Consider the following 26,793-nt stretch of genomic DNA (forward strand, 5'->3'; position numbering starts at 1 on the left):
TGTGAAAGCTGACTGCTGTTTGAGGTGTTCTAAGATGTTCAAAGTATGGCCCATGGACTGCCTTTTTCAGAAGCTCTTGGAGTGCTTATAAAATAAATTCATGAATCCAAATCTTTGTGTGGAGGACACATGGTAGAACCACTGTATTTTAAGTAAGCCATTCCAGGTGTTTTTCATTCATGCCAAATTTTAAGAACTACTTCTGTAAAACAGAGTTAACTCTTTATCAAAAATCACTGAATAGATCTTTTTTATTTTTTGAAAAGAAAATAAGGCTTCCGAAGCTATTTGGGATACAAATGAGGACCAGAAAACAAAAAGCAAAATATCTGAGTAATAAATTGAACAAGAATTTGGAAATTGTCCCAAGACAGATTTGGGGGGTGGGTCCCAGAAATTTAAAAAATCATGGGGGAGGTTCTTAGCAGAGTGAGGATCCGAGGCAACAGAGTGGCAGAGTGGGATCTGAGGAGAATGATGGCCTGTGAGAAATTTCCTGTGATGAGAATGGCCAGCGTTCAATGTCAAGTTGCTTTCTATTTTATTCCGTGTTTCCTTTGCTTTTAGGGAAGCAGCTATTTCATCCACACAGGAAAGCATGGGTGGGAAAGTGCAGTGAAGCATGGAAATTGCAATAGGATCAAGAATTTGAAGCAAAATTTGACTCTGACCAACTCCTGTCTTTGGAAATACTGAGGAAGGTTCTGAACTTTCCTACCCTCACCAGGACACAATTATCCAGGACATCCTAATCATACAGTTAGTAATATTACTTATTTATTGAGCACCGGGCATATACCAGGCATTGTCATGCATCATGCCACTTACTCCTGCAAAGTAGATATTTTATCCTAAGATTACAGGTGAGGAATTGAGGCTCTGGAGGATAACATGCCCAAGATCGATCAATCGGTCAGAAATAGAGCTGAGATTTGAGCCCAGATTTACCTGATTCCAAAGCCTTTCTCAGGCTTCCCAGGTAGCGCCAGTGGTAAAAGTACCCACCTGCCAATGCAGGAGACATTAGAAACCTGGGTTTGATCCCTGGGTCAGGAAGATCCCCTGGAGGAGGGCATGGCAACCCACTCCAGTATTCTTGCTTGGAGAATCCCCCATGGACAGAGGAGCCTGGTGGGCTACAGTCCATAGGGTCACAAAGAGTAGGACATGACTGAATTGACTTAGCACTCTCACACGCAAGCCTTTATCTCCTCCCCCACATTTACATCACACCCCTCAGAGACAAATGAAAAACTTCAGACTGCTTTAACTGGTGTGCCTCCAGATCAACTGCTTTTACCTCCCTTTCCTCTTCCTGACTTGCAACAGTTCCCTATCCAAAGAGGAGCAAATGACAATCAGTGTTCTCTCTGGCTCTGTTCTGAGTTATGACTCCCAGGGTTGCTCAGGTTTGACCAGCAAAATGCTCCCACTTCAATCTCTTGTCCCAGCTCTCTTCCTCACGAGACTTTCCCCCCAAATTTCCCAAAAGACAAATCTCCACCTGCTGTTTGACCTTTTCATCTCTTTCTTTCACTTCAACGCATTGTAGCTTGTTAAGAGCTGTGAAGGGTCTGAGATTTTACACTCCTTGCAAGCTAATAACAGCCTGCTACAGTTTCTTGGATGCTAGCAGAAGATCTGAATCTTCTGGGTGAAAGGAGTGTAATACATATGGCATGGGCTTCCCTTATGGTTCAACTGGAGAACCAGCCTATAATGCAGGAGACTTGGGTTCGATCCCTGGGTTGGGAACATCCCCTGGAGAAGGGAAAGGCTACCCACTCCAGTATTCTGGCCTAGAGAATTCCATAGACTGTACAGTCCATGGGGTTGCAAAGAGTCGGACATGACTGAGTGACTTTGATTTTCACTTTTTCACAGCAAGGAGCACCAGCTTCCTGTTCATAACAGTTCCCTTGCCTCCCAGGTCTCAGCCAGGGAAATACGGAGTAACCCAGGTGATGCTGCATATGCAGTGGGTTTGCATCAGAGCTGAAGAACCTCAAGCTTAAGAAGCCTACATCTTTTACGATAAGCTACAGGTAACTTATATGTAGAGTACATCATGTGAATTGCTGGGCTGGATGAAGCACAAGCTGGAATCAAGACTGCCATGAGAAATATCAATAACCTCAGATACACAGATGACATCACCCTTATGGCAGAAAGTAAAGAAGAACTAAAGAGCCTCTTGATGAAAGTGAGAGAGTGAAAAAGTTGGCTTTTCACTTAAAACTCAACATTCAAAAAACGAAGATCATGGCATCTGGTCCCATCACTTCATGGCAAATAGATGGGGGAAAAATGGCAACAGTGAGAGACTTTATTTTTGGGGGGCTCCAAAATCACTGCAGATGGTGACTGCAGCCATGAAATTAAAAGATGCTTGCTCCTTGGAAGGAACGTTATAACCAACCTAGACAGCATATCAAAAAGCAAAGACATCACTTTGCCAACAAAGGTCTGTCTAGTCAAAGCTACGGTTTTTCCAGTAGTCACAACTGGATGTGAGAGTTGGACAATAAAGAAAGCTGAGCACCAAAGAATTGATGCTTTTGAACTGTGGTGTTGGAGGACTCTTGAGAGTTCCTTGGACCGAAAGAAGATCAAACGAATCAATCGTAAAGGAAATCAGCCCTGAATATTCATTGGAAGGACTGATGCTGAAGCTGAAGCTCCAATATTTGCAGTTAAAAAAAAAAGGAGGTCTATGAAGGCTAAGACAACTATTATGGAGGTTGAAAACTACTTCTCTAAATTAAGGAACTGTTGAATAAGGAATCTGGATAGTTGTTTTAATTAACTCTGGCATGCATGCTAAGTTGCTTCAGTCATGTCTGACTCTTGAGACCCTATGGACGGCAGCCCACCAGGCTCCTCTGTTCATGGGATTTCCCAGGCAAGAATACTGGAGGGGGTTGCCATTTCCTCCTCCGGGGGGATCTTCCTGATCCAGGGATTGAACCAGGGTCTCTTACCTCACCTGCATTGCAGGCAGATTCTTTACTGACTGAGCCACCAGGGGAGCCCATAGATAGACTATATGAAAATAAAAGATGACTACACTTAGATCAAAGTGTCAAATAAGCCTGGTCCTGAGTTAAGAGAATGGGGATAGGTAGGGTAGGGCATTAGGAAGGAGGAACAGTGATTGTTCACTCAAGTGCCCTCTTTATATTTAACCTTTAAATAAGATGGAATTTCTTGTCGCTTCCAGTAACTACATTATCTTTGTGTGAGTTAAGACATCCTACCTTCAGTTTACTTCTCCACTTATTTTTTCTCCCTGTGTCCATTTACTTATATCTAAAATCAATCCAGTACTCTTGCCTGGATAATCCCATGGACAGAGGAGTGTTGTAGGCTACAGTCCATGGGACACGACTGAGCGACTTCACTTCATTTCAAAATCAATCTTTGGCCATCTAATGTGAAGAACTAACTTATTGGAAAAGACCCTGCTGCTGGGAAAGATTGAAGGCGGGAGGAGAAGGGGACAACGGAGGATGAGATGGTTGGATGGTATCACTGACTCGATGGACATGAATTTGAACAAGCTCTGGGAGTCAGTGATGGACAGGGAAGCCTGGTGTGCTGCAGTCCATGGGGTTGAAAAGAGTCAGACATGACTAAGCGATTGAACTGAACAGGTAAACCCATTCAACCTTCACTACAGAAGGAGAAGTTATCATATTGGATGGTAAACAAGGTGCGCCTCCTGCTCCAGTGGGAAACACAATCTCAACCTTCTAAATCTGATATACAAACATCTGGAAAAGATAGTCTAGAGAAAAACCGCTGGTGTCTCTGCTTACTAGATGTTACTGAAGTATGACAGCTCTGTGAAGAATTGTCTGCCAACGTATACCATATCTCTTTCCACTAATCATACAAACGTTTCCTCTCTCAGATCTCCTAATTGCATGATTCAACAACTTTCCAGAATGCCATAAGGAACGTCAGAGGACAGCATTCATTTAAGAAATATTTATTGGGCAGCTATTAAATGCCAGGCACTGTGTAAGCAAAAGTAGGTTCAGTCCTTCTCCTCTTGAAGGGAACAATAGACACATTTGCAGTATATACGCATACCAAATGCTACGTATGTGTGCTCAGTCGTGTCCGACTCTTTGCAACCCCATGGACTGTAGCCTGTCAGGCTCATCTGTCCATGAAATTTTCCCAGCAAGAATACTGGAGTGGGTTGCCATTTCCTTCTCCAACCAAATGCTAAAAACTGAGGTAAGTCATAGAGGGAAAAGTACATTAGTTGTAGAAGGGCTTCATCAACAAGGGGTCTTGAACTTGTCTGGGAAGTTAGAAATGCTTTTTCCATACTCAAGTTAAAAGGGAGAAGAAGGTCATGTGCACAGAGCCTGTGCTGTTGAGACTGCAGCATGTTTGAGAATATAAAAGGTGGTGGGGAAGTCTTCAACACAGGAAGCCAGGGGAGAGTGGTATCAGATCAGACTAGAAAAGGCAAGACCTCACATGCTCTGTTAGGCCACCTTAAGAATGCTAGTCTTATCTTAGAGCAGGGAGATGCTGTTTAAGGGTTTTATGTGAGAAGAGGAATAGTCTTACTTGCTTTTAGTAAAACTGTTTTAGCTGCAAAGTAGAGAACTGATGGAAGGGCTCAGATCATATGCAGTGAGACCAGATTAGATTGGTGACAACAGGAAAGAAGTAGGCCAATTTGAGAGATTTTGGAGAGAAAATTGCCAGAACTTGGTGTTGCAATGAATCTGAGGGAGATGCCAGGGGGTGACTACTGCCTGTTTGATTTGAACAACTAGATAGATGAGGATAGGGCTTCCCTGATAGCTCAGATAATAAACACTAATATAAACAATCTGCCTGCAATGCAGGAGATCTGGGTTCAATCCCTGAGTCGGGAAGATCCTTGGAGAAGGGAATGGTTACCCACTCCAATATTCTTGCCTGGAGAATCCCACGGACAGAGGAGCCTGGCCGGCTACAGACCATGGGGTCATAAAGAGTCTGACAACTGAGCGACTAAAATGTGCATACACACACATAGATGAGGAGAAAGGAAAACAAGAAGAGTTTATCAACTAAGTTGGTCTAAACTTTGTAACTTTGAGACTTCAAGTGACTAAGTTAATGAAGCAGTTGATTTGGAATTTAGGATAAGGGTCAGGGCTAGAGACACATACCTGGTAATCATCAACTTTTGACGGTAACTAAAATAATTGGGGTGGGTGATGATGTTCAGACCAAGAGATTATAACGAAAACAGAAAAGAACCCAGACTAAATTGTGAGGTACTCCTATATTTAACAGTTAGGGAGAGGAGAAGGAATCTGTGAGGGAATTAGAGAAACGATACCCAGAAAGGTATCTGGAAAAGCTAAGCGCGTATAGTGCCAAAGGAAGAAGAACTCTTCGAGGAAATAAGTGATCCAAGTGTTGGGTATTACTCAGAGCTCAAGAAAGATGAGAATTTTAAATAACTTTTATTGATAAGGAAAATGAAGCACTGAGAAGTGACTTGTTCAAAGTCAGTGTAAATTAGTGTCCCTCTCTGGATTCCCAAAGAATTCATACTGGTGGCCATGCTAGGGTTATTTATGTGTGTGATTCATTCTCTCCACAGAACATAAATTCCCCAGTCCTCACTTGACTCAACCTTACAGCATCGCATATTGTTGACTAATCTATGTCTACTTCAATGGTATTCTGAATTATGTCTTAGTCTCCTCCAAAATAGCTGTTCTTTCTTGTTGTGCCTATACATGTAGGCATGCCCCAAATATAATTTTTAATAATATAGTTTTTTTAAATGACATTTTTTTCCCCCTCATCCCTACCCCAATGCCAAAGGAATTAAATTTTGTGGGATAGATTACAAGATTCTGTCTTTTTAAAAAGCTCCTGAATAGGAAGCTTTGGAAATTACTTAGAGTTGTCTTTGGAAACCACTAGCTTAGTCTTGCGGAGAAGGCAATGGCACCCCACTCCAGTACTCTTGCCTGGAAAATCCCATGGATGGAGGAGGCTGGTGGGCTGCAGTCCATGTGGTTGCTACCAGTCTGACACGACTGAGCGACTTCACTTTCACTTTCACTTTTCACTTTCACATTGGAGAAGGAAATGGCAACCCACTCCAGTGTTCTTGCCTGGAGAATCCCAGGGACGGGGGAGCCTGGTGGGCTGCCGTCTATGGGGTCACACAGAGTTGGGCATGACTGAAGCGACTTAGCAGCAGCAGCAGCAGTAGCTTAGTCTCAGACCAAATAGAGCTAGGGAAGCAATATGGAGAAGCCACCCAACTCACCCACACTCTGATAAATCCTATTTTAAAACATAGAGTTATGCTTCAGTTATTCAGAGATCAGCTTTCCAGCAATTGTCTGGAAGAGGGCCAAATCTGGAAGTTAAGAAAAGGAAACACCTCTCTCTCTTGCAGGAAAAGAACTTTTGAGAGTGAACAACAATGAAAATATCTCAAGATACCATTTTATATAGTCACTGTCCTATTTACTGATGGGAAGAAGAGGAAGAAACCAAATCTCTCATTGGCTGATTGTGGATATAAACACCTCATCAATCATTACCTGGCGCCATAAAGAACACAAGAAAGGAGAAAAGAGTAAAAAATAAACAGTAAAGTAGAAAGGATGAGAAGAAGGATCTGAGTGGTTCAAGAGGCAGATGAGAAGAGGAGCAGCAGTAACAGATATTAGGAAAGGTGATGAGAACATTCCAAAGAGAGAGAGAGAGAAAAAAAAAAGAGAGATCACCTAAGTAGAGACCCTATATACCTCAGCAATCTTTTGGGACTTTAGGTTATGGCCAAGGTATGGCATCTGATGGCCAGTCATCAACAAAGGATTTCATTAACCACTGTATTCCTTAAGAAGGTAGGGAATAAATACATTTTCAGAGAATTCCTGTTAAAAGGTGGAAGAAAAAAGCACTGCTATTTTTGAAAGGCAGCACAATTAAAAAACCGAAATAAAGCCAGACAAAGAAGCCTGGTTACATCACCATTGTTTCTGAAGGGACAGTTCCTGGGTTAGACTCCCCGTCCCAAGGACTACCCCCATCCCAAGTCTTCTAGTAGAACCCGCAAAAGGAAGCAGCCCAGGGCAGCCCTCAGGCATTATTGCAGCGCCCCCAGTCGCTGGAGGTTCAGGGAAATCTCGACTGCGTTCCCTTCCAGGTCTTCGGGCTGGAGCACAAATTAAGGTAATGGGATTCCACGCGATTTGATTGGGGAAGAGACTAAAAAACTAACCCCCACATTTTCAACTGCAGTAAATATCTAAGTATTTTTGCTTGCTGAGGAGATCCCGGGCACTAAAGCGTTTGGAATTGAAAACATCCAAGCCCACTTCGGTTGGCTTCCTGTTCCTCGGGGGAGTGTCTTTAAAAGCACCTGCCGGCATTAAGTTTTGCGCTTTCGGAAAGAGGCAGACCCGGTGCGCCTCACAGGGAGCCTTTTAGAGTTTGGACTGAGAAATTGTGTGAGTGGTCCCAGGAACGTCCATTATTAACTCCTCATTTCCCTAGTGTCGCCAGCAGCCTGGCCGCCGCGGCGGCTACGACGACTCGGGCGCAGTCGGGCCTCGGGAAAGAGCCCGGAGCCCGGGAGGGCGGTGGGCGTCCGGGCTTGCGGCGTGGTGGGGTTACTCGGCCGCCCGGCGCTCCGGGGAAAGACCCGCGGGGCGGCGGGCGCGGGGCGGGGACGCGGGGTCCGGGCCGGCCGGGGGCGCCGTCGGCGGGGCTCGCGCAGCCGCACTCGGCGAGCCGACTCCGGGCTCCTCCTCCCGGCTCCGTAGTAAGCATGGCGGCGGCGGCGTTCGCGGTCCCTCGGGTGAAACAGAAAGCGGGAGCTACGCGGAGAGGGAGCGAGGAGCGGGGCTGAGGCGGCGCCGTCACTGCCGGGAAACCACCCCAACAGTCAGTGCGCCGGCGGCTGCGGCGGCCCCGAGAGCTGGCTCTGCCGCTGAGGTGGAGCGAGGACGATCAGGAACCCGAAGAAGAGGCACCGGGGTAGCCGCCTTCCTCCGCCTCAGAGCGGCGTGACTCGGAGGTGAGAGCGCGGGCGCTCCCTTCGGGAAAGGCGGGCGTCGCGCCCCGGGGCAGGCGTCACGGAATCCGTTAGGCTGAGTGTGAAGGGCCGGGGCGCCGAGAGGGGGTTCGGGCCCGTCGAGGGGCGCGGCCCACCCCGTCCTGGGGGCGCGCGCTCTGCCGAGCGGGGGGAGTGGGCCGCGGGCGGGACGCATCCGCTTGTCGGGCACCTGCCGGGCCCCAGTCTCTCCGGGAGGCTCTCGCGGGGGCGCGGCCACGGCCCCGCCACCAGCCCGCGGAGGCGGCGCGGGGGCGCGGGCGGTCCGCCCTCCGCCCCCCCTGGCCGGCGGCCCGCGGCGAGCAGCGCCGCTCCTGGCGGCGCGGGGGTCGAGTGCCGGAGCCCTCCAGGAGAGGATCGCCGAGCGTCCGCAGCGCCCGGGCTTGTGGCCGCCCGGCGGCCGCCGAACTTGAACGCCCCTCTGAAGAGACCCCCGCGCCTGTTGGGGTTCAAACCTCGAAAACCCGCCCCGGTGTGTTTGATCTTGTTTGGCTGGTCCCGGTACCTGGCCGTTCCTTCAGCGGGCTGAGTTAACCACCTGTTCAGTCGCGGGGGGGTTGGACTCCAGGCTGCAGTCCTCGCCCTGTTTAACAACCTGGATCTTTGAACTTTTGACACGGCGGTGGAAGGACGTCATGTGTTAGGTAAAGGAAAATGAACTCATAATTTAGCCGTAAAATCGCGGGCAGAAAAGGGGCTATTTTAATTAATGTAAGTCGTTCTTTTATTAAACTGTTAGCGTTAAAAAAAAAAACCTTGGGATTTTTTTTGTAGGGGTAGGGGGTGGATAATGGATAGTGGGGGTGCTAGGAATCGTAAATTCGGGATTTTCTTTTGTGAAATTTCATGTAAGTTCCTTTGGACACCTTTGCGTCTGAGCATCTATTAACTAAGAATACCAGGCTGACAGGATTTTTTTTGACTCTGTAAAGCTCATGTGCATGTAATTTGTGGACTCGAAATTGAGCGGCAAAACAATTTTGCTGCTTTCCGTGTTTTTAGTTCTTGAAAGCAAAATTGGTTTTTTTCTGTACTATAAGAATGAAAAGTTGAACTGTTACTATAATATTTTATCACCACGATAGTACCAGCACTAGTGCTAAACATATGCCACCCAGGAGTTGGAGCCATATGTTAGGCAGAAACTAATTGAGTCTTATGGCTATGATCTTGTATTTGGATAAATATTTAGTTTTTGTGTATTTGCTAAATCTGTAGTTCTTGCCATCGTGTAAGCTTTTAAATCACCTAAAAATAGTCCAGAGAAATGAATCTCCTGCCTTTTTGATATTTTCTCGGTTGATTTGATTTTGCTCAAGTAATGAGATAAAAGTGCACACTGAGACAGATGGTGGACTTAAAACAGTGATAAAAAGGATTGGTTGTAACACATCTTCTATAATGTAGTGCCTAAAATTTTGCTTTCAGCTTCTTAACCCACTGATAATTCTTGCCATCACCACTTATACCAGTTAGTGGGAAGAGAGGGTACTGACTTGACAGGAAAAAAAAATTTTTGTTAAAATTTTTATAAGTAATTTTGTTTCTGAATTTTAGCACTATCATAGTAAATTTTATGAAATTTTCTTTTTTCCTTTCAGAGAACATGTCTCAGTTTTCTTGGGTAGGTTAACTGAAAATTTTTTTATCTCAGGCTGGCTGCTTTTAACCACCTGTATGCTTCTGAATGAACTCCCTCTTTTTCCATTTTGTCTGAACCCTCAAAAATCATTGACTGTTTAGGAAAAATTAACTGCTAGTTAACATTGGTTTCAATCAAACATAGGGGTAATTTACTTCTCCCAAATTAATGGTATGCATTCAAAAAAACAGATTTAGGATTATCTTTTGATGTCATCTGTGTCATCACTTTCCCCCTTTATATGAGTAACTGAAAGCTGATTTATTTTCTCCTGCATTTAGTAATTATGTTCTAATTTTTTAAGTTCTATGGTATAATATTGAGCATATTTTATTACTGATTAAGAAAAAATTTCTTCCTCTTCTCTGACCAGCCAGGCAGAGGTCAGGATTGAGAGGCTACAAAACGCAGAAAAGAACAGGGATGCATGATTAATATTCTCATCATCTTTAGTAGCTTTACTTGGGTAAAGAGCATTTAATTTATGTTTTTAGTTTAGATTGATGGTTAATAGTTATGTCTGTTTAAAAAATATTTGTATATTTTAATGTGTATATACCCAAGGCTTGTGCATCTTCTATTTTGCCTGTATTTTTAAAGTACAGTTTGATGAGGTAATCTAAGGTTTTTTTTTTTTTTTAATGTTCTTGTTGCATTTTTCTATGAAAATGAGTCTAGATGATGTCTTTGAGAATGATGTAGGGCTATGCATATGATTTCCAGTTTTATTAGCCAGGTGATCAAAAGATAAATGATTGCTTTTTTCCCTCGAGCAGTCTCTAGCAGATTTCAAATAAATTCACAATATTGTAAATCCAAAGGTTTAGAATGCTCTGCCTGCAATTCCACTGAGTCTTTTTCAGTGCTTCTGTTTATCACATTGCAAAAAGAAAAAGAAAAATGGCCCCTGTGGATATCAGTGTCGAGAGCTGCTTGCTTGAAAGAAATGAATGACCAATAATGGTGAAAGACAATTTTTTTTCACCTGTTTTGAGAGCTTTTAGTATTTTCTTAATATTTTGGCCTCATTTTATTTCAGAGTGTTATGCTGTGGCCTCCTTATCCCTTGATCTTATCTCCATCCTCCCACTGTGGTAGTTTTGCTTTACCTTTCACATATACTTTATAAGTTTGTGGTGTAATCTATGGTCTTACATCAAGTTCCTTTGTATGTGTCTTCCTTTGATATTTCCAATCACTTATCATCCATTACCAGGCCTCAGGCTTTTTTTTCTCAAGATAGAGAGTTGCATGTGTCATCTCTGGGGAGATGACATGCTCAGACGATGGTGAGCTATTAGAGTGGGGATACAAAAGCAATGGGATGTGTTTCCTTCCTTCAAGTAGTTTACAGACTAGTTGGGGATACTAGACTAACACACAAGAAATCCTTAACAAAAAATACAAGATGGCCTTATTAAATTATGTGGTAAGGACTGGAATTTAAAGGAAAGTGAGGCTACTGAAGGCAGGAATGATCCTGGAAGGCATTCAGAAGAAGTCAGACTTGAATCTTAGGAAGGATTTCGGGATCAAGCAAAAGGAAGGACATTCAAGGAGACCAGTCTGCGAGGGTAAGTATCAGGAGGAAGATGAAAAGAAGGTTAAAGACAAGATTTTGGCCAAGTGCCAAGACATGGTCAAGAAAGGAACAGGCAGGGCTGGACAGGACAGTTTGCCCGTATCATTGTGAAGCCATCACTGGAAGAGTGCTGCATCTACTTTGACATATTAATAACTTAAGCTTTATGTTTGAAGAATAGCTTATATATTTTATATGTGTGTGTTTATAGCTTAGATCAGGGATCAGCGGACTTTCTGTAGAGTGCCAGATAGCTAATACTTTAGGCCTTGTGGGCCACTTATAGTCTCTATTGAATATCCTTTTTTATTTGTTTCTTCCAATCGCAGAATTTGACCAGCGGGCCTACTTTGCTGATTGTTGGCTAATAATTGGCTAGTTAATTGTCCATATAGCACATAATGTGAGCTGCCTTACATCATTTGTCTACATGGTTGTTTTGTGTTTTGAGTATCATTTATCTTTTTCCATATGTTAAGATAAAAATAAAGAGAACATGCAGAAATAACTTCTATTGTAATTGTTATTTTGTGACCAGACTTCTAGCAACTGCCTAGACTGAGTTTCACAACTAGGAAGTGAAAGAAGAAAAGCCTTTGAGCTAGTCCTTAGAGCAGTGAAAATAGCTACTCCAGGGATTGATTTAGAATCTGTATAAGACTAAGTATATCAACTGCCTATTCAGGTTGTACATATTTTAAACTACAGCTGTCATTGTAGAAGCCTTGGCTAGGATGCTGGTGGCCTGCAAATGACAATTGGGGAGCAGGCAGCAGGAAACAGCGTCTGTAAAAGTAGTTGATGAGGAGTTAGTAAAGAGTAGAGCAGTTGCAACATCCCTCAGTAACTCCAAGAGTCACATAATTGACATTCACATTGATGAGCTTGAGTCATCAAGAAAAGATTGTATCACGTGTAGATTGAGGCAGAGAAAAAAGACCTAGACGTCTCTTTTAAAATATTTTCATTATGATTGTTTAGAGATAAGTTACAGTGATTTAAAGGGTAAGTATCGGTTATTTTGAAGATTCCTCTACATGAAATACCTCTTTTGAAGTTTCTAAATTTATAGGTGTATGTTTCGGCAGTTCTGTTTCCTTCAGCACATTGTGTTTCATGTACCATTACCAGCTAAATAGTGGTGCTTCAGGTTATGGTTGCATGAATAAAATTGGCTAGGGTTACTCTGTATTTTGTCTTATCAAGAAAGTAAGAATATAGCACGAGAGGTTTCTTTGAATCAGTACATTCTGTATGTCAGAGATAGCATTAGGTGTTGGGAAAAGTAAAGATATATAAGATGGAGAGCTGTCTGGGTAAAATCAGTAGAGTTTCTTTTTTTCCTCTTAAAGACATTAAAAGCAGACAAAGCAACAAAACCCCCAAACTGAAGTTAACTCTTGCCCTTTTACTTGTACTAGCGTTTTCCATGCTTTGTGTATGTGTGTACTGTTTTCGGTTTTAAGGCATTATAGACCTTTTGAACTAAATTTCAAGCCTTCATGAATTGCTACATAATAAAAGTTCAGCTTTTTAAATTTCACTTTAAGGAGAAATTAACAATTCACTTTGCCACCCCACTTTTGTCAGAATTTGAAACAGCTTCATTATTCCAGCTGTTTCCGTTTCCTAGATAGGAGATAAAGTACTTTGGATTTTAGTTCCAACTTACCCTTATTAGCCATATGATTTCAGATTAGGTGTTTTTTTTTTCAGTCTCGGGTTCCCAGTTCTTAAAATGGAGAGTAATATATATCCTGTTTTCCCCACAGAAATATTGTGAGCATCCAAAGGGATGTTGGAAACCATGGTGGTATTAATGTACCATATGTTTTTACATTAATACTACTACATTGGAAGCAGTGCAACCTTTTTTTAGTAAGACCAGAAATCACGAGTTCAAGCTTTATCCTCCAAAGTTCTGTAAATAATAGTATTCCAGTAAACATTTGGTTTACTCAAAACTTTTAACTGCCTTCTTGGCATAGACGGTGCACATTTTAAAAGCTTTCTTTCCATTCTTATTAATCTTTCATTGTCCCTATCCAACGCCTGTGTTCCTCTTTGCAGGAGAATACTGATCTACTCAAAGGAAATTCAGCTAGTCTTTCCACAGTGGGATAGAAATATGCAAAAGTGAATTCCTTATGTTTTTTTTTTTTTCCCAAGTAGATGACTATTTCTGTATGTATAGTAATAAGATCCACTTGAACTCTGACTGGAAAGTTGATTATATTTTTTAAAATCCTATATAGACTGCCAGATATGTGGTGGTACTCTGATTTTACAGATGAAACTATTCTGATTGACTTCCATCTCTTCCTGCCTCACTTCTTGAGATTGCTTATGTGCTAGTTGTTAGAAATACAAAGTAAGTATGATATGTGCTTTGAAATAAACCTTGGTGTAAAAGATCTCTAAATTTGACAGATTGTTAATCAGCCTCTATCAAAAATGTCTGAAAGTCACCGTGTTCTGCTTTCCTTCTTCAGAATCCACATTTTAACATGTATTTGAACAGAATAATTTGAACAATTTAAGTAATATCTTAGTGAAATCCAATTCCCTAGTGAGGAGGAAAAAAAAATCTGCCTACTTCTCTGGCAGTTCTAAACAGATGTTTAAGTACATTTTAAAGCACAGTTAAGACTTTTCTTTAAAAAGTAATTATATGCTTTCTTTGCAGGAATAGATGTCAAATACAACTGTGTTCTTCTGTTGAGATCTAGCTTGAAGGGAGTAATGATTTCATTTACTTCAAAATCCATTTGTCTTAAGATTGGCTTAAATAAAAATAAAAGTGAAGACATAATTTTTTGTGATTTTTATTATGTTTTCATTCTCTAAATTTTTTGGTTGGCTTGTGATAGCCATTCTTTTTTGTTTTCCAAAGATTTCTTTTTTTTTATTAGAGTATAGTTGATTGACAATGCATTGTTAGTTTCGGGTATACAGCAGAGAGATCAATTATGCTATGCTATGCTATGTTATGCTAAGTCACTTCAGTCGTGTCCGACTCTGTGCAACCCCAGAGACGGCAACGCACCAGGCTTCCCCGTCCCTGGGATTCTCCAGGCAAGAACACTGGAGTGGGTTGCCATTTCCTTCTCCAGTGCATGAAAGGGAAAAGTGAAAGTGAAGTCGCTCAGTTGTGTCCGACTCTAGCGACCCCATGGACTGCAGCCTACCAGGCTCCTCCGTCCATGGGGTTTTCCAGGCAAAAGAACTGGAGTGGGGTGCCATTGCCTTCTCCGGAGATCAATTATACATGGATCTATTCTTTTTCAAATTCTTTTCTCATTTAGGTTGTTACAGAGTATTGAGCAGTGTTCCCTTGCTGTACAGTAGGTCCTCGGTGGTTATCTATTTTATATATAGCAGTGTATACATGTCAATCCCAAACTTCCATTGTATCTCTCCCTCCCACCCTTCCCCTCAGTAACCATAAATTCATTCTCTTAAGTCTATGAGTCTTTTTTGTGACAGCCATTCTCAATCACAGTTTCATTCTTAGACTTGATTTTTTTCTATGTCATATTTTCATTTGCAATATATATTTTCCCTTACATTTTAGTTAGTAGTTTATGAAATATATTTTTGTTTCTTCTGTATTAGGACTAGCTCTTTCCAATACTTCAGATCATTATTCCTCAAATGCCATAGTGTCCTAGAATTATATTTTTTTTATCGATTACTTGAACCTGGCCAAAACTGGTCTAATGTGTGTGACAGAGTAGAGTGTGGGTAGAATATGTGGGCAGCTGTCCCTCTATCTAGTTCATCTTCAGGCTGCTTCCAGACTGTTCCTTCAAAAATACAAATTTATTTAAATCATTGCTCAGTTTTAGAAATTAAACTACACTACATTTCCTGCTGTGTCAATTATAATGTATTCTGTCTTTATCTTCAGAGTTTGTACTCTGATGATATCCCGTAGCTGGGCTTCCCGGGTGGTACAGTGGTAAAGAATCTGCCTGCAGTGCGGGAGATGCAGGTTTGGTCCCTGGGTCGGGAAGATCTCCTGGAGAAGGAAATGGCCACCCACTCTAGTATTCTTGCTTGGGAAATCCCATGAACAGAGGAGCCTGGCCGGTTACAGTCCATGAGGTCTCAAAGAGTCGGACATGACTTAGCAACTAAACAATAACAAATTCTTTGACTATATCTATTTCCCATCACTTGCCAGCTTTGTAGTATAAACAGCCTGTGTTTTATGTTAGGCAGGTATAGGTTGTTATACCTTACTGGCTGTTATGAACATGAACATATTACTTTACCTTAGTTTCTTATGTTAAAGAGGGGTAATACAGGGATCTGTCTCCTAGAATTAGCTGTTATAGGGATTAAAAAAGAAAGAGCCTATTAAACATGGCAAGTAAAATACTTGCCATGGGATACATATATCTAGACCTTTGATAGGCATTTCTAGTCATTGTTAGGTATCCAAATTCTTGTTCTCACCATTTACTTATATATCTATCATTTGTTAAAAAGTTTAAATGTTTTGGATACTTAGAATATGAATGTCACAGAAATCAACATTGTATTCCTTTTGTGTAGCAATTCACACACTTGGATAAAAAGGAAAGGCATATAAAAATATTTTAAAATGAAAAGTAAATAAAATACCTCTTCTCTTATCTCTCTTTTCTTGTGTGAATCCTTTCTGTAGTTTAGTAATGAACTGCTGTATGCTTCCCCAGTATGCTCAGAATATCATGAATGTGTACGTAACATACTGTAGCATGTATATATATATTTTAACTTGCCTGTCTCATCTGTTAGACTGAACTCTGTGAGTTTGAAGAGTACTTCACAGGTTGGCAATTTTGTTTTGTTTTTTTCTTGTAAAGGAGCAGATAGCAAGTATTTTAGGCTTTGTGGCCATATGAACTTTGTTGCAACTACTTAACTGTGGTTTAGGAGCCTTAAAAATAGCCAGAGATAAATTGTAAATATTAGATATAACCGCATGCCAATAAAAGCTGGCAGGAGGCCAGATTCAGTGCACAGGTCTTCGTTTGCTGACCCCTATAATGCAGCATACCTTTTGGCTGGCAAATGTAAGGCACTCAGTAAATGATAATAATTATTTATGTATTAAATGATTTCTGTATTCTGTATACTATTGTAAACAACTTTATATATATTAGTTTACTTAATCCTTAAAACGACTCTTTGAGGTAGATATTATTGTCATCATTTTTAAAATGAAGAAACTGAAGCACAAAGAAGTTAAATCATATAAGCATTTTTGCTTAAAATCATATAACTAGTTAGTGAAAGATTTGGGATTTGAACCCAGCATCTGACTCAAGAGCCTAGCTTTGAATCATACCAGTTCTGATATGTAGAATTCCAGGAGTGTAATATTGATTCAGTATTAGGAAATATATTAATGTAATTCACTATATTAATAGGTTAATGGGGGAAAGTATGTTTCTCTCTTTGATGTTAAAAAAAAGAAATCATTTTCTAAAATTCAGTTATCCCTGACAACTTTTTATCAACCAAAAATAATCTTGTAAAGAGAGTACCAGAAACCTGTATTAAATGTCATAGTGAACTATTAGAGTACTTTCATTAAAAGAAAGGAACATTGGTCAAAGTAGCTAGTACATTAAGAAACAAGAAAAATAACCTCTAAATAACGGGGAAGAGGAGTGAGGTGGAATATATTATGGTTACTGTTTGCAATTGATATGATTATCTACTTAGAAAATATAAGACAGGCAACAGAAAATTATTTGAATCAAAAAGAGATTTCAGTAAATCAAGTTGCTATCGGATAAACTTAGATTCATTAGCTTTCTTATAAACCAGCAATAACCAACTGTGAAAAACAGTAAGAAAAGTAGAAGCCTAAATTATAAAATACTTAAGAAATTTTTAGAAATATGTTGTACCGTCTGAAGAAAAAAAGTACAAGAAGATCTTAAATTGATAGAATAGTATATTTCTGAATGTGAGAACTTAATTACCAAATTATTCAGTAAAGACAGTGTAATCCTAATTAGAAATCCAACAGAATTTTTAAAATGGGATTTGACCAACTGATGTTTCAAGTTTTGAGAAAGAAAGTGCACCAGAATGGACAGTTAAGTTTCAACATGAAGCATAACAAAAGGGAATTTACCTTTTGTTTTCAAAGATAAAAAACAGGCATTGAAACATGTATAATATCATATATGAAACGAATCGCCAGTCCAGGTTCGATGCATGATACAGGATGCTTGGGGCTGGTGCACTGGGATGACCCAGAGGGATGGTACGGGGAGGGAGGTGGAAGGGGGGTTCAGGATGGGGAACACGTGTATACCCATGGCGGATTCATGTTGACGTATGGCAAAACCAATACAATAGTGTAAAGTAATTAACCTCCAATTAAAATAAATAAATTTATATTAAAAACTTAAAAAAAGATAAAAAACATACTGTAAAATTATAATTATTAAGAGTTTGGAGTAGGAATGAGCATGTTGATCAAAGGAACAGAATAAGGAATTCAGGACAAGCTCCATGGTTACAGAAGAATTTATTATATGATAAACAAGTGAGTAATGGAAGAGCTAGTCTATAAATGATGTTAGACAATTGGCTATCCTGTTGAGGTAAAGATAATTAAGTACTCACTTTGTGGCACTCTCAAAACTAAGTTCCAGTTGGACTAAATACATTCAGTAAGTAAAAAATAAAATGGCAAAAATTTTGGAAGACATGAATTTAAAAAAAATTTCAGGGCAGTGAAAGCCATTTCAAATGAGATGTCAAACTTAAATGGCATTAAAAAAGACAAGCAGTGATGGCCTGGGCTAAAATATTTGACATGTAATAGACAAAGTTAATAGTCAAGGTATACAAGGTGTGCCTACAAATCAACCTGGTAGAAAATGAGAAAGGATGTAAGTAGGAAATCCATAGGAGTAGAAATGTAGCCTATACAGTTTTGAAGAGATACTCAAACAGCAATAATAAGAGAAATGTAAAACATCGATGAGATAAGATATTTTTAAATCTTTGCTAATTGGCAAAAATTGGAAAACCTTAGCTAAGTATCAAATTGGAAAGTAGCCACTCAAACTGTTGAACAGAGTATGAACAGTTTTATCTTTTTAGGGTAGAAGTTTAGTTGTATCTATCAATTTTGAAAGTGTATACTTCTAAACCAAAAGTTTCATTTCTGTGTATCTATAATACAGAAATAATATCATAGGTTCATAGAGAATATTACATGATTTTTCCTTGAAGAAAGGGAAATACATGAAGAAAGATGAAAGCATGTCGTGCTCATCACTGGAATAAATTACAGTGTAGCCCCTGGTAGAATATTAGATAGTCATGAAAAAGGATGGAGTAGATACAGATACACTTCTTTAGAAAACTCTTAAGACATTTTACGTGAAAAAGCAAGACACTTACCAGTCTGTACAGTTATATTTAAACCACTCCCCTAAACCTCATCCAGGCTTCCCAGGTGGTTCAGCAGTAAAGAATCTGCTTGCCAAGCAGGAGACACTGGTGCCCAGGCTTCAGTGGTTGCGTTCCCAGGCTCTAAACCACAGCCCTGATAGTTATGAAACATGAGCTTAGCTGCTCCGTGGCATGTGGTATCTTTCCAGACCAGGGATCGAACTTGTGTCTCCTGCATTCACTGAGCACCAGGGAAGCCCTGGCTGTGTCAGGTCTTAGTTGCATCTTGCAGGATCTTTACTTGTGGTGCACAGACTCTCTAGTTGCCATGTGTAGGCTCAGTTGCCCTGCGATATGTGGGATCTTAGTTCCCTGACCAGGGATTGAATCTGCATCCTCTGCGTTGCAAGGTGGATTCTCAACCACTGGACCACCAGGGAAGTCCCAAATTACATATATTTTTAAGAGTCATTTTTCTGGAGTACCATTAACATCAAACAGGGTAATTTAATTAATTAGTCTTAGGAAAAATATAATCTAACATCATGTACTTATTGTTAGATCTGTGAAATGTTTGTTTTGGGGTTCTGATAAGAAATAATAAGATTTTGCATAGTGATTTCTGTGACTTTCATCTTGGTAAGTTTCACTGCAGGGGAATTTTAAAATGCTCCCCCTCCTCTTTTTTTAATCTAATGTACTATGAGGTAGCACAGAGTCGGACACAACTGAAGCAACTTAGCAGCAGCAGCAGCAGCAGCAGTCAAGTTTAGAAAGTAAAAAGTCCAGACATTGGAAAAAAAATAGGATCTAAATTGGAAAAGTAACATTTTAGGATATCAGTTCAGATGAATTAGTAATTTGGATAAAAGTCCAAGTTCAAGCAGAATTTCTTGAAATTTCCCTGAAAGGGTATTTAGATAGTTTATTACAGCTGGATGTGACTCTGTAGTTGCCTTGAGAAGTTGTGGCTTCTTGAGACTGTTCATTTTTAAATCAGAATTTTGATAAAAGTGATATAACCATAGCCACATTACAAAACAGTTATACTGTAATTCCACTATCTTAATATAGTTGCTACTGTAATTTTAATACTTTTACCTAATGTTTTTTCATATGTATATTTTCAAGTAATCCTAAAATGTAGATTTAAATGTACTAAATCTACCTTGGAGTATATAAAAGTCTTGTGATTTCATGTGTGGCCTTGGAATCCTATAATTTTTAGTTTCATTGATTTAGACAAGGCAAAAGACCAAAAAAACATATTGGATTTCTCAATGTATTAATAAATGTACATAATTTTCCTATGTGTCTGTCAGTTACACTCTGGCTGTAATCCAAGTAGGATCTTTCTTTGTATTTTCCCACATACTTTTTGAACAAGTAGAGCTGAAGTTTCAAACCCCCAGCCAAGCTTATTTCCATGAGTTACCTACCTTGGCTTCTAGGTCTCGACTGTTATCATTATGACAGCAGCATCATTAAAATAGAACAAATTCATGTCGAATGGATGGCTGTTAATAAGGTTAGGAAATAAAGTGTATGCACAAGGAAACTAGTACAGCTTCAGAATTATGACAGGGACTGAGTGAGAAAACAGTACTGTTTCTAAACCTAGTAGTGTTGTCCCTGAATATCTCCTCCCCCCACCCACCCACACAAACTCATATCTTGAAGCCCTAAACCTCAGTGTGATTGTTTTTGGAGGTGGAGTCTTTGGGAGATTATTAAGCTTAGATGGGGTCGTGAAGCTGGAGCTCTCATGATGGATTCACTAATTCTTATAAGACACAGAAGAGGGCAGAGCTTTCTCTCTCTTGGCCATGTGAAGATACAGCAAGAGAGTAGCCATTCGCAGGCCAGGAAGAGGGCCCTCACCAAGAATCTGTGCTGGCACCTAATCTTGGACTCTCAGCCTCCAAGAACTGTGAGAAATAAATGTGTGGTGTTTAAGCCACCCAGTCTATGGTATTTTGTTCCAGTAGCACAAGCTAAGACAATAATTGGTATGATAAGTAGAGTGCAATGGTAACATATTTATCTAAAAATGTACAAGTGGCTTTGGAACTGGGTAATGGGTAGAGTTTGGCCACCTCATACGAAGAGTTGACTCATTGGAAAAGACTGATGCTGGGAGGGATTGGGGGCAGGTGGAGAAGGGGACAACAGAGGATGAGATGGCTGGATGGCATCACCGACTCAATGGATGTGAATTTGAGTGAACTCCAGGAGTTGGTGATGGACAAGGAGGCCTGGTGTGCTGCAATTCATGGGGTCGCAAAGAGTCGGACACGACTGAACAACTGAACTGAATGGGTAGAGGCTGGACAAACTTTTGACGTATGTGCCAGAAAAAGTTGTGCTGCAGTCCATGGGGTTGCAAAAAGTTGGACGCAACTGAATGGAACTAAGGTCCCTAGCATGAAAAGACTGAGCTGGGGAGAAGGAAGGGCAATTTGACCCATGTTAATTTCACCTACTTGGAGAAGGGGCGGGAGCAGTGGAGAGCAGTAAAAGTCACTGTTTCTTTAACATTTTGGTCTTTGAATTACTCCCACTTCTCATTTCCCCCAGTAGGAGAACACTAAGCCCAATCAGGTATACCTTGCAAAGAGGACAAATAACCCTTGGACCCACAGTAACTTTGACCCCTCCAAGAAAGAAATGATGAGAATCAACATTCACTGAGATCCTACTATGGGCTAGATGTGGTCCTAAGTGCTTCGTATGTGATGGTAAGTGATACAGGCAGCATTCCTGTGAAATAAGCAGTGTTCTCATTTCAATATGAGGACACTCCAGCTCAGAGAAAAAAGTAACCTGCTCTAAGTCACAAAGAACTTACTTGTCAATCACTTGTTGCACCATCCAGCACCGGCGAGAATAGAGCACTAAGTGGTCTCACCCAGCTTAGTTCTCCCCATGAAGTGTTTTGGAAATCTGTAGAATTTATCTTCCGGTTTAACCATGTACGTGTTGACATACATATCAGGTTATATTCTTTAGATTTCTCTTTCATGTGACAGGTGGTATTTCACATTTATTTTTTATCTGTATAGTTAGATTGCATTACCTGTGAATTTCATTTCAGAATAGGAAAGGGATATCTCAAAACATGTGATTATATGAAGGTAGCCTCTGAGTCTGAGCACCCTGAGAGCTACTGCACTAACTAGTTACTCCCAGGTTCGTGGAGCGTTGCCTAAGTTTTGCAGGCAAATTCTTTACCGATTGAGCCACCAGGGAAGCCCAGAATTGTCATTAAGGGACTGCTAAAGGCAAATAGTGAGAGCTTAGAAAGAAGAGAGGAGAGCTGGAGGAGAAAAGCTCCATTATTTTAGAGAATTCATAAATGATCATGAACAGAATGTTGGTAGAAATATAGACTGTAATGGCCATTCTCATGAGGTCTCAGATGAGAATGAGGAACTTGTTATTGGACAATGGAGAAATGGTGATCCCTGTTATAAAGGAGTGGAGAACTAGGCGGTGTTGTGTTCATGTTCTAACATTTTGTGGAAAGTGAAACTTGTGAGTGATAAAACTAGATATTTAACTGAGGAGGTTTCTAACCAAAGTGTTGAAGGAGTGGCTTGATTCCTTCAGACTGTATAGCAAAATGTGAAAAGAGAGAAATGAATTGAAGAAGGGTTTGTGAAGCAGAAAAGAACCAGAAGTTTAAAACTATTTGGAACATTCTCAGCCTATCCAGGTTGCAAAAATGAGAAAGCACCTTCAGAAGAAAACACCAAGAGTGTGGCTCACCAACCATTTAATAAGGATATTAGTGTGGACCTGAGCCAAGGACTTAATCAGCATCTCAACAGAAGCTAGGAAGAGATGGAATTATACCATTAAAAACACTGCCAGGTGGGGCTAATGGGCCAGGTGTGAGACTCAAGGAAGCAAGGAGAATGCAATGAAGGAAGGCTTTAAACATGTGTTACTCTTCAAGAATAGAGAAGTATCCCAAAGGATCAGGGTCATCAGGGCAGAGTGCACAGGCCTGAAGGGCAGGGTACCTCCACTTTGATTTCACAGAATGGAACTTCTGCCTTGCAGAGCCACATGGGCAAGACTCTGCCAAACGAAAGGAATGTCTTTGGAAGTGATAGCACACCCCTTAGGGTCCAGAGGGCAGAGCCTGAAACCAAAGATATTCTTATTCTCTGGTCTGAAAAATCTAATGGTATTTGCCTTGCTAGATTTTGAACTTCCTCGGGACCTGTCACCCTTTCCTTCTGATTTCTTCCTTTTGTAATGAGACTGTCTATGTTAGGCCTATTTTACTGTTGCAGTTTGGAAGCATGAAACTTAACAGGTTTCACAGGTTCACAGTGGGAGAGGAATTTTGTCTCAGGATGAATTGTACCTCAGGTCTCACCCAAATCTGATTTAGGTGCAATTTTAGACTCTGTGTTGAAATGAGTTAAGCCTTTTGTGGCTATTGGGATGGAATGAATGTGTTGTTTGTGTGTGTGTGTGTGTGTGTGTGTGTGTTTAAATTTACATGAAAAGAGCCGGGGGGATGGGGGGCCCAGGGGCAGAATTTAGTATGGACTAAATGTTTGTGTCCTTCCAAAATTCATATGTCATAACCCTGTACCATTATGTGTTGATATTAAGGAGTAGGGCCTTTGTGAGGTAGGTGATTCATGAGGGTGGAGCCCCTATGATGGGATTAGTGCCCTTTAAATCCAGGAAGAGGAAGATAGACCAGAGCTTTCTCTCTCTCGGCCATGTGAGGGTACAGAAAGAAGATAGTCCTTTTGCAGGCTGGGGGAAGGGCCCTCACCAAAAACCTGACCATGCTGGCATCCAGATCTTAGACTTCCTACCCTCTAGAACTATGAGAAATAAATGTCTGTTGTTCAAGCCTCCCAATCTGTGGTATTTTGTAGCAACTGGAGCTAAGTTTGCAAGTGTTTTTTTCCATTTCCATAGGTTGCCTTTTCACTCTATTCAGTGTGTCCTCTGATGCACAAAAAGTATTTGAGGTTGATGTCCTATTTGTCTATTTTTGTTTTTGTAGCCTTTACTCTTGGTGTTATATCTAAGAAACAATTGCCAAGTCCAGTGTCTTGAAGCTTTCCCCCTGTTATCTTCTTGGAGAGTTATGGGTTTCACATTTGGGTCTTTAATTCATTTTGAGTTAATTTTTGAATGTGGTGTACAAGACAAGGGTTTAACTTTTTTTTTTTTTTTGGCATGTGAATATGCAGTTTTCCCATCACTGTTGAAGAGACTGCCCTTCCTTGTTGACTGGTCTTGGCATCGTTGTCAAAGATCATTTGACCATATACGTGACAGTTTGTTCCTGGGCTCTCTGTTTTATTCCATTGGTGTATTTGTCTTTATGCCATTATCACACTGTTTGATTACTATGGCTTTGTAGTATGTTTTTTGAAATCAGAAAGTTTGAGTCGTCCAACTTTGTACTTTTCGAAATTATTTTTCTGTTTTGGATTCCTTGAGATTCCATAGGAATTTTAGAATGAATTTTTCTGGGAAAAAAAAAAAAAGCCATTGAGATTTTGATAGAGATTACATTTGCTCTGTGATCTTCCCTGGTGGCTCAGAGGTTAAAGCGTCTGCCTCCAATGCAGGAGACCGAGGTTCAATTCCTGGGTGGGGAAGATCCCCTGAAGAAGGAAATGGTAACCCATTCCAGTATTCTTGCTGGAGAATCCCATGGATGGAGTAGCCTGGTAGGCTACAGTCCATGGGTCGCAAAGAGTCAGACACGACTGAGCCACTTCACTTTCACTTTCACTTTTCACTTTCACATTTGGTCTGTAGATTGCTTTGGGTATTACGGACATCTTAATAATATTAAGCCTTCTAACTCTGAACACAGGGTATCTTTCCATTTATTTGTGTCTTCTTTAATTTCTTTTAGCAATATTTCATGGTTTCACAATACAAATCTTTGTTCTCCTTGGTTAGATGTATTCCTAATTAGTCTTTTTAAAAGTACCTGAAACATATCAGATTGTTTCAGTTAGTGTATAGAAATGCAGCTGATCTTTGTGCATTAATTTTTGCATTGTGTATTTTTACCAAATTTATTTGTTCTAAGTTTTTAAAAAAAATCTTTAGGGTTTTCTACATGTAAGATCCTGTCATCTGTGAACAAAGATAGTTTTACTTATTTATCCCCAATTTGTATGTCTCTTATTTCTTTTTCATGCCCAGTTGCTTTGCCTATGACTTCTAGTACTGTGTCCAATACTATGAATAGGTGTGGTGAGAGTGGGCATTCTAACCTTTTTCCTGACTAGAAGAAAGCTTTCAGCCTTTCACCACAGAGTGTAATGTTAGCTCTGAGGTTTTCACACATGGCCTTTAATACGTTGAAGTAGTTTCTTTCTGTTCCTAGTTTGTTGAGTATTTTTATCATGAAAGTGTGTTGAATCTTATCAAGTGTTTTTTTTCTGCGTCAATGGAGGTGATCATGTGTTCATTTTAACTTTAAAAAATAATTGTATTGAAGTATATGCAGAGAAGTACATACATAGCATACAGCTAAATTTATAATACACTGAACGTGAAGTCGCTCAGTCACGTCCGACTCTTTGTGACCCCATCGACTGTAACCCGCCAGGCTCCTCTGTTCATGAGTATTCTCCAGGTAAGAATATCTTCTCCACCCAGAGATTGAACCCAGGTCTCCCACATTGCAGGCAGATTCTTTAACCTCTGAGCCACCAGGGAAGCTTATAACACACTAGTAATTACCATGTAACAGCCTCCCAGGTCAAGATGTAGAGCAGTAGCAGCAACCCCAAAACTGCCTTCCTGCCCCTCCCGGTCCCCATCCTTTCTTCCTTTCCAAAGGCAATCACTACCTGATTTTTAATACCAGACAAATTTAATTGGTTTTTAAACTTTCTATAAATTGTTCAGTATGTACTCTTCTGTGTCTATTTTTCATTCACATTGTATTTGTAAAATTCATTTTTGTTCTCTGTATCACTAGTCCATTAAATTTTTATTGCTGTATAGTAGTGAGTTGGATGAATCAGATACAGTGTTCCATTTACTGTTGAGGGACATTTAGATTATTTACAGTTTGGGGCTATTAAAGATGAATGCTGCTGTATATACCTTCATGTACTTATCTTTTGATACACATGCTCATGCATTTCTTTTTGGTGTATACTAGGAGTCTAATTGGAAAAGGCAATGGCACCCCACTCCAGTACTCTTGCCTGGAAAATCCCATGGACGGAGGAGCTGGTAGGCTGCAGTCCACGAGGTCGATAAGAGTCGGACACGACTGAGCGACTTCACTTTCACTTTTCCCTTTCATGCACTGGAGAAGGAAATGGCAACCCACTCCAGTGTTCTTGCCTGGAGAATCCTAGGGACGGGGGACCCTGGTGGGCTGCCGTCTCTGGGGTTGCACAGAGTCGGACACGACTGAAGTGACTTAGCAGCAGGAGTCTAATAGCTGAATCATAGCCAGGTTATAGAATATTCATATTCATGTTCAATTTTGGTAGATAATATCAAACTGGTTTCCAGAGTGATTTTTATGAGTTTTCATTCACATTCCTTATGATTGTGTCAGTTGCTCTGTAGCTTCACTAATACTTGATATTATCAGTCTTTTCCATTTTTATCATCCTAGTATGTGGTAGGCATTTCATTGTGATTTTAATTAACTTTTTCTCAATAATGAACTTGAGAATCTTCTCATATGTTTATTGGTATCTTGAGTTTCCATTTTTGTGAAGAGTGTATTCAGGTCTCATTTCATTTTTCTTTTTTTTTAAAACTCAATTTGTTAGGAGGCCTGAATTTGCTAAATATGTGCTCTTTTACAGTTATATATGTTGTAAATATCTTTCATTCTGTGGCTTGCTTTCTCATTCTCTTAAAGATTTTTTTTAATGAATCATAGTGCTTAATGAAGTTCAGTATGTCATTCTTTTACTTTATGATTTAAGAAACATAATTTATACCCTGTTTAAAAAACCTTTCTCTGTCTCACAGTTATGAGATTTTCTTTTGTGTTATCTTTAGGAGCTTTTTGTCTTACCTTTTGCATTCAGA

General features: G+C 40.3%; 1 protein-coding gene and 1 non-coding gene across 7 annotated transcripts in view; both read left to right on the plus strand.

Moving 5' to 3' along the window:
• Positions 1–6,486: 6,486 nt before the first annotated feature.
• Positions 6,487–26,793, plus strand: part of FNDC3A (fibronectin type III domain containing 3A) — a 113,486-nt gene continuing 93,179 nt past the window's right edge. Inside the window, exons 1-2 of one of the 6 annotated variants that reach the window (XM_061434622.1) lie at positions 7,974–8,062; positions 21,310–21,470. In XM_061434622.1, coding sequence (XP_061290606.1) covers positions 21,468–21,470 — 3 coding nt within the window. In that variant the 5' untranslated portion in view covers positions 7,974–8,062; positions 21,310–21,467. Of the gene's footprint in view, positions 7,216–7,973; positions 8,063–8,453; positions 8,743–21,309; positions 21,471–26,793 lie in introns of those variants that run through there. The other 5 variants (XM_061434623.1, XM_061434621.1, XM_061434624.1 and 2 more) reach the window with 5 other exon arrangements.
• TRNAW-CCA (transfer RNA tryptophan (anticodon CCA)) lies at positions 24,300–24,371 on the plus strand. Its single transcript has one exon. It is a non-coding gene; the product is annotated as a tRNA-Trp (tRNA).

The sequence above is a fragment of the Bos javanicus genome, chromosome 12, assembly GCF_032452875.1.
Source record: "Bos javanicus breed banteng chromosome 12, ARS-OSU_banteng_1.0, whole genome shotgun sequence".
NCBI lineage: Eukaryota > Metazoa > Chordata > Mammalia > Artiodactyla > Bovidae > Bos > Bos javanicus.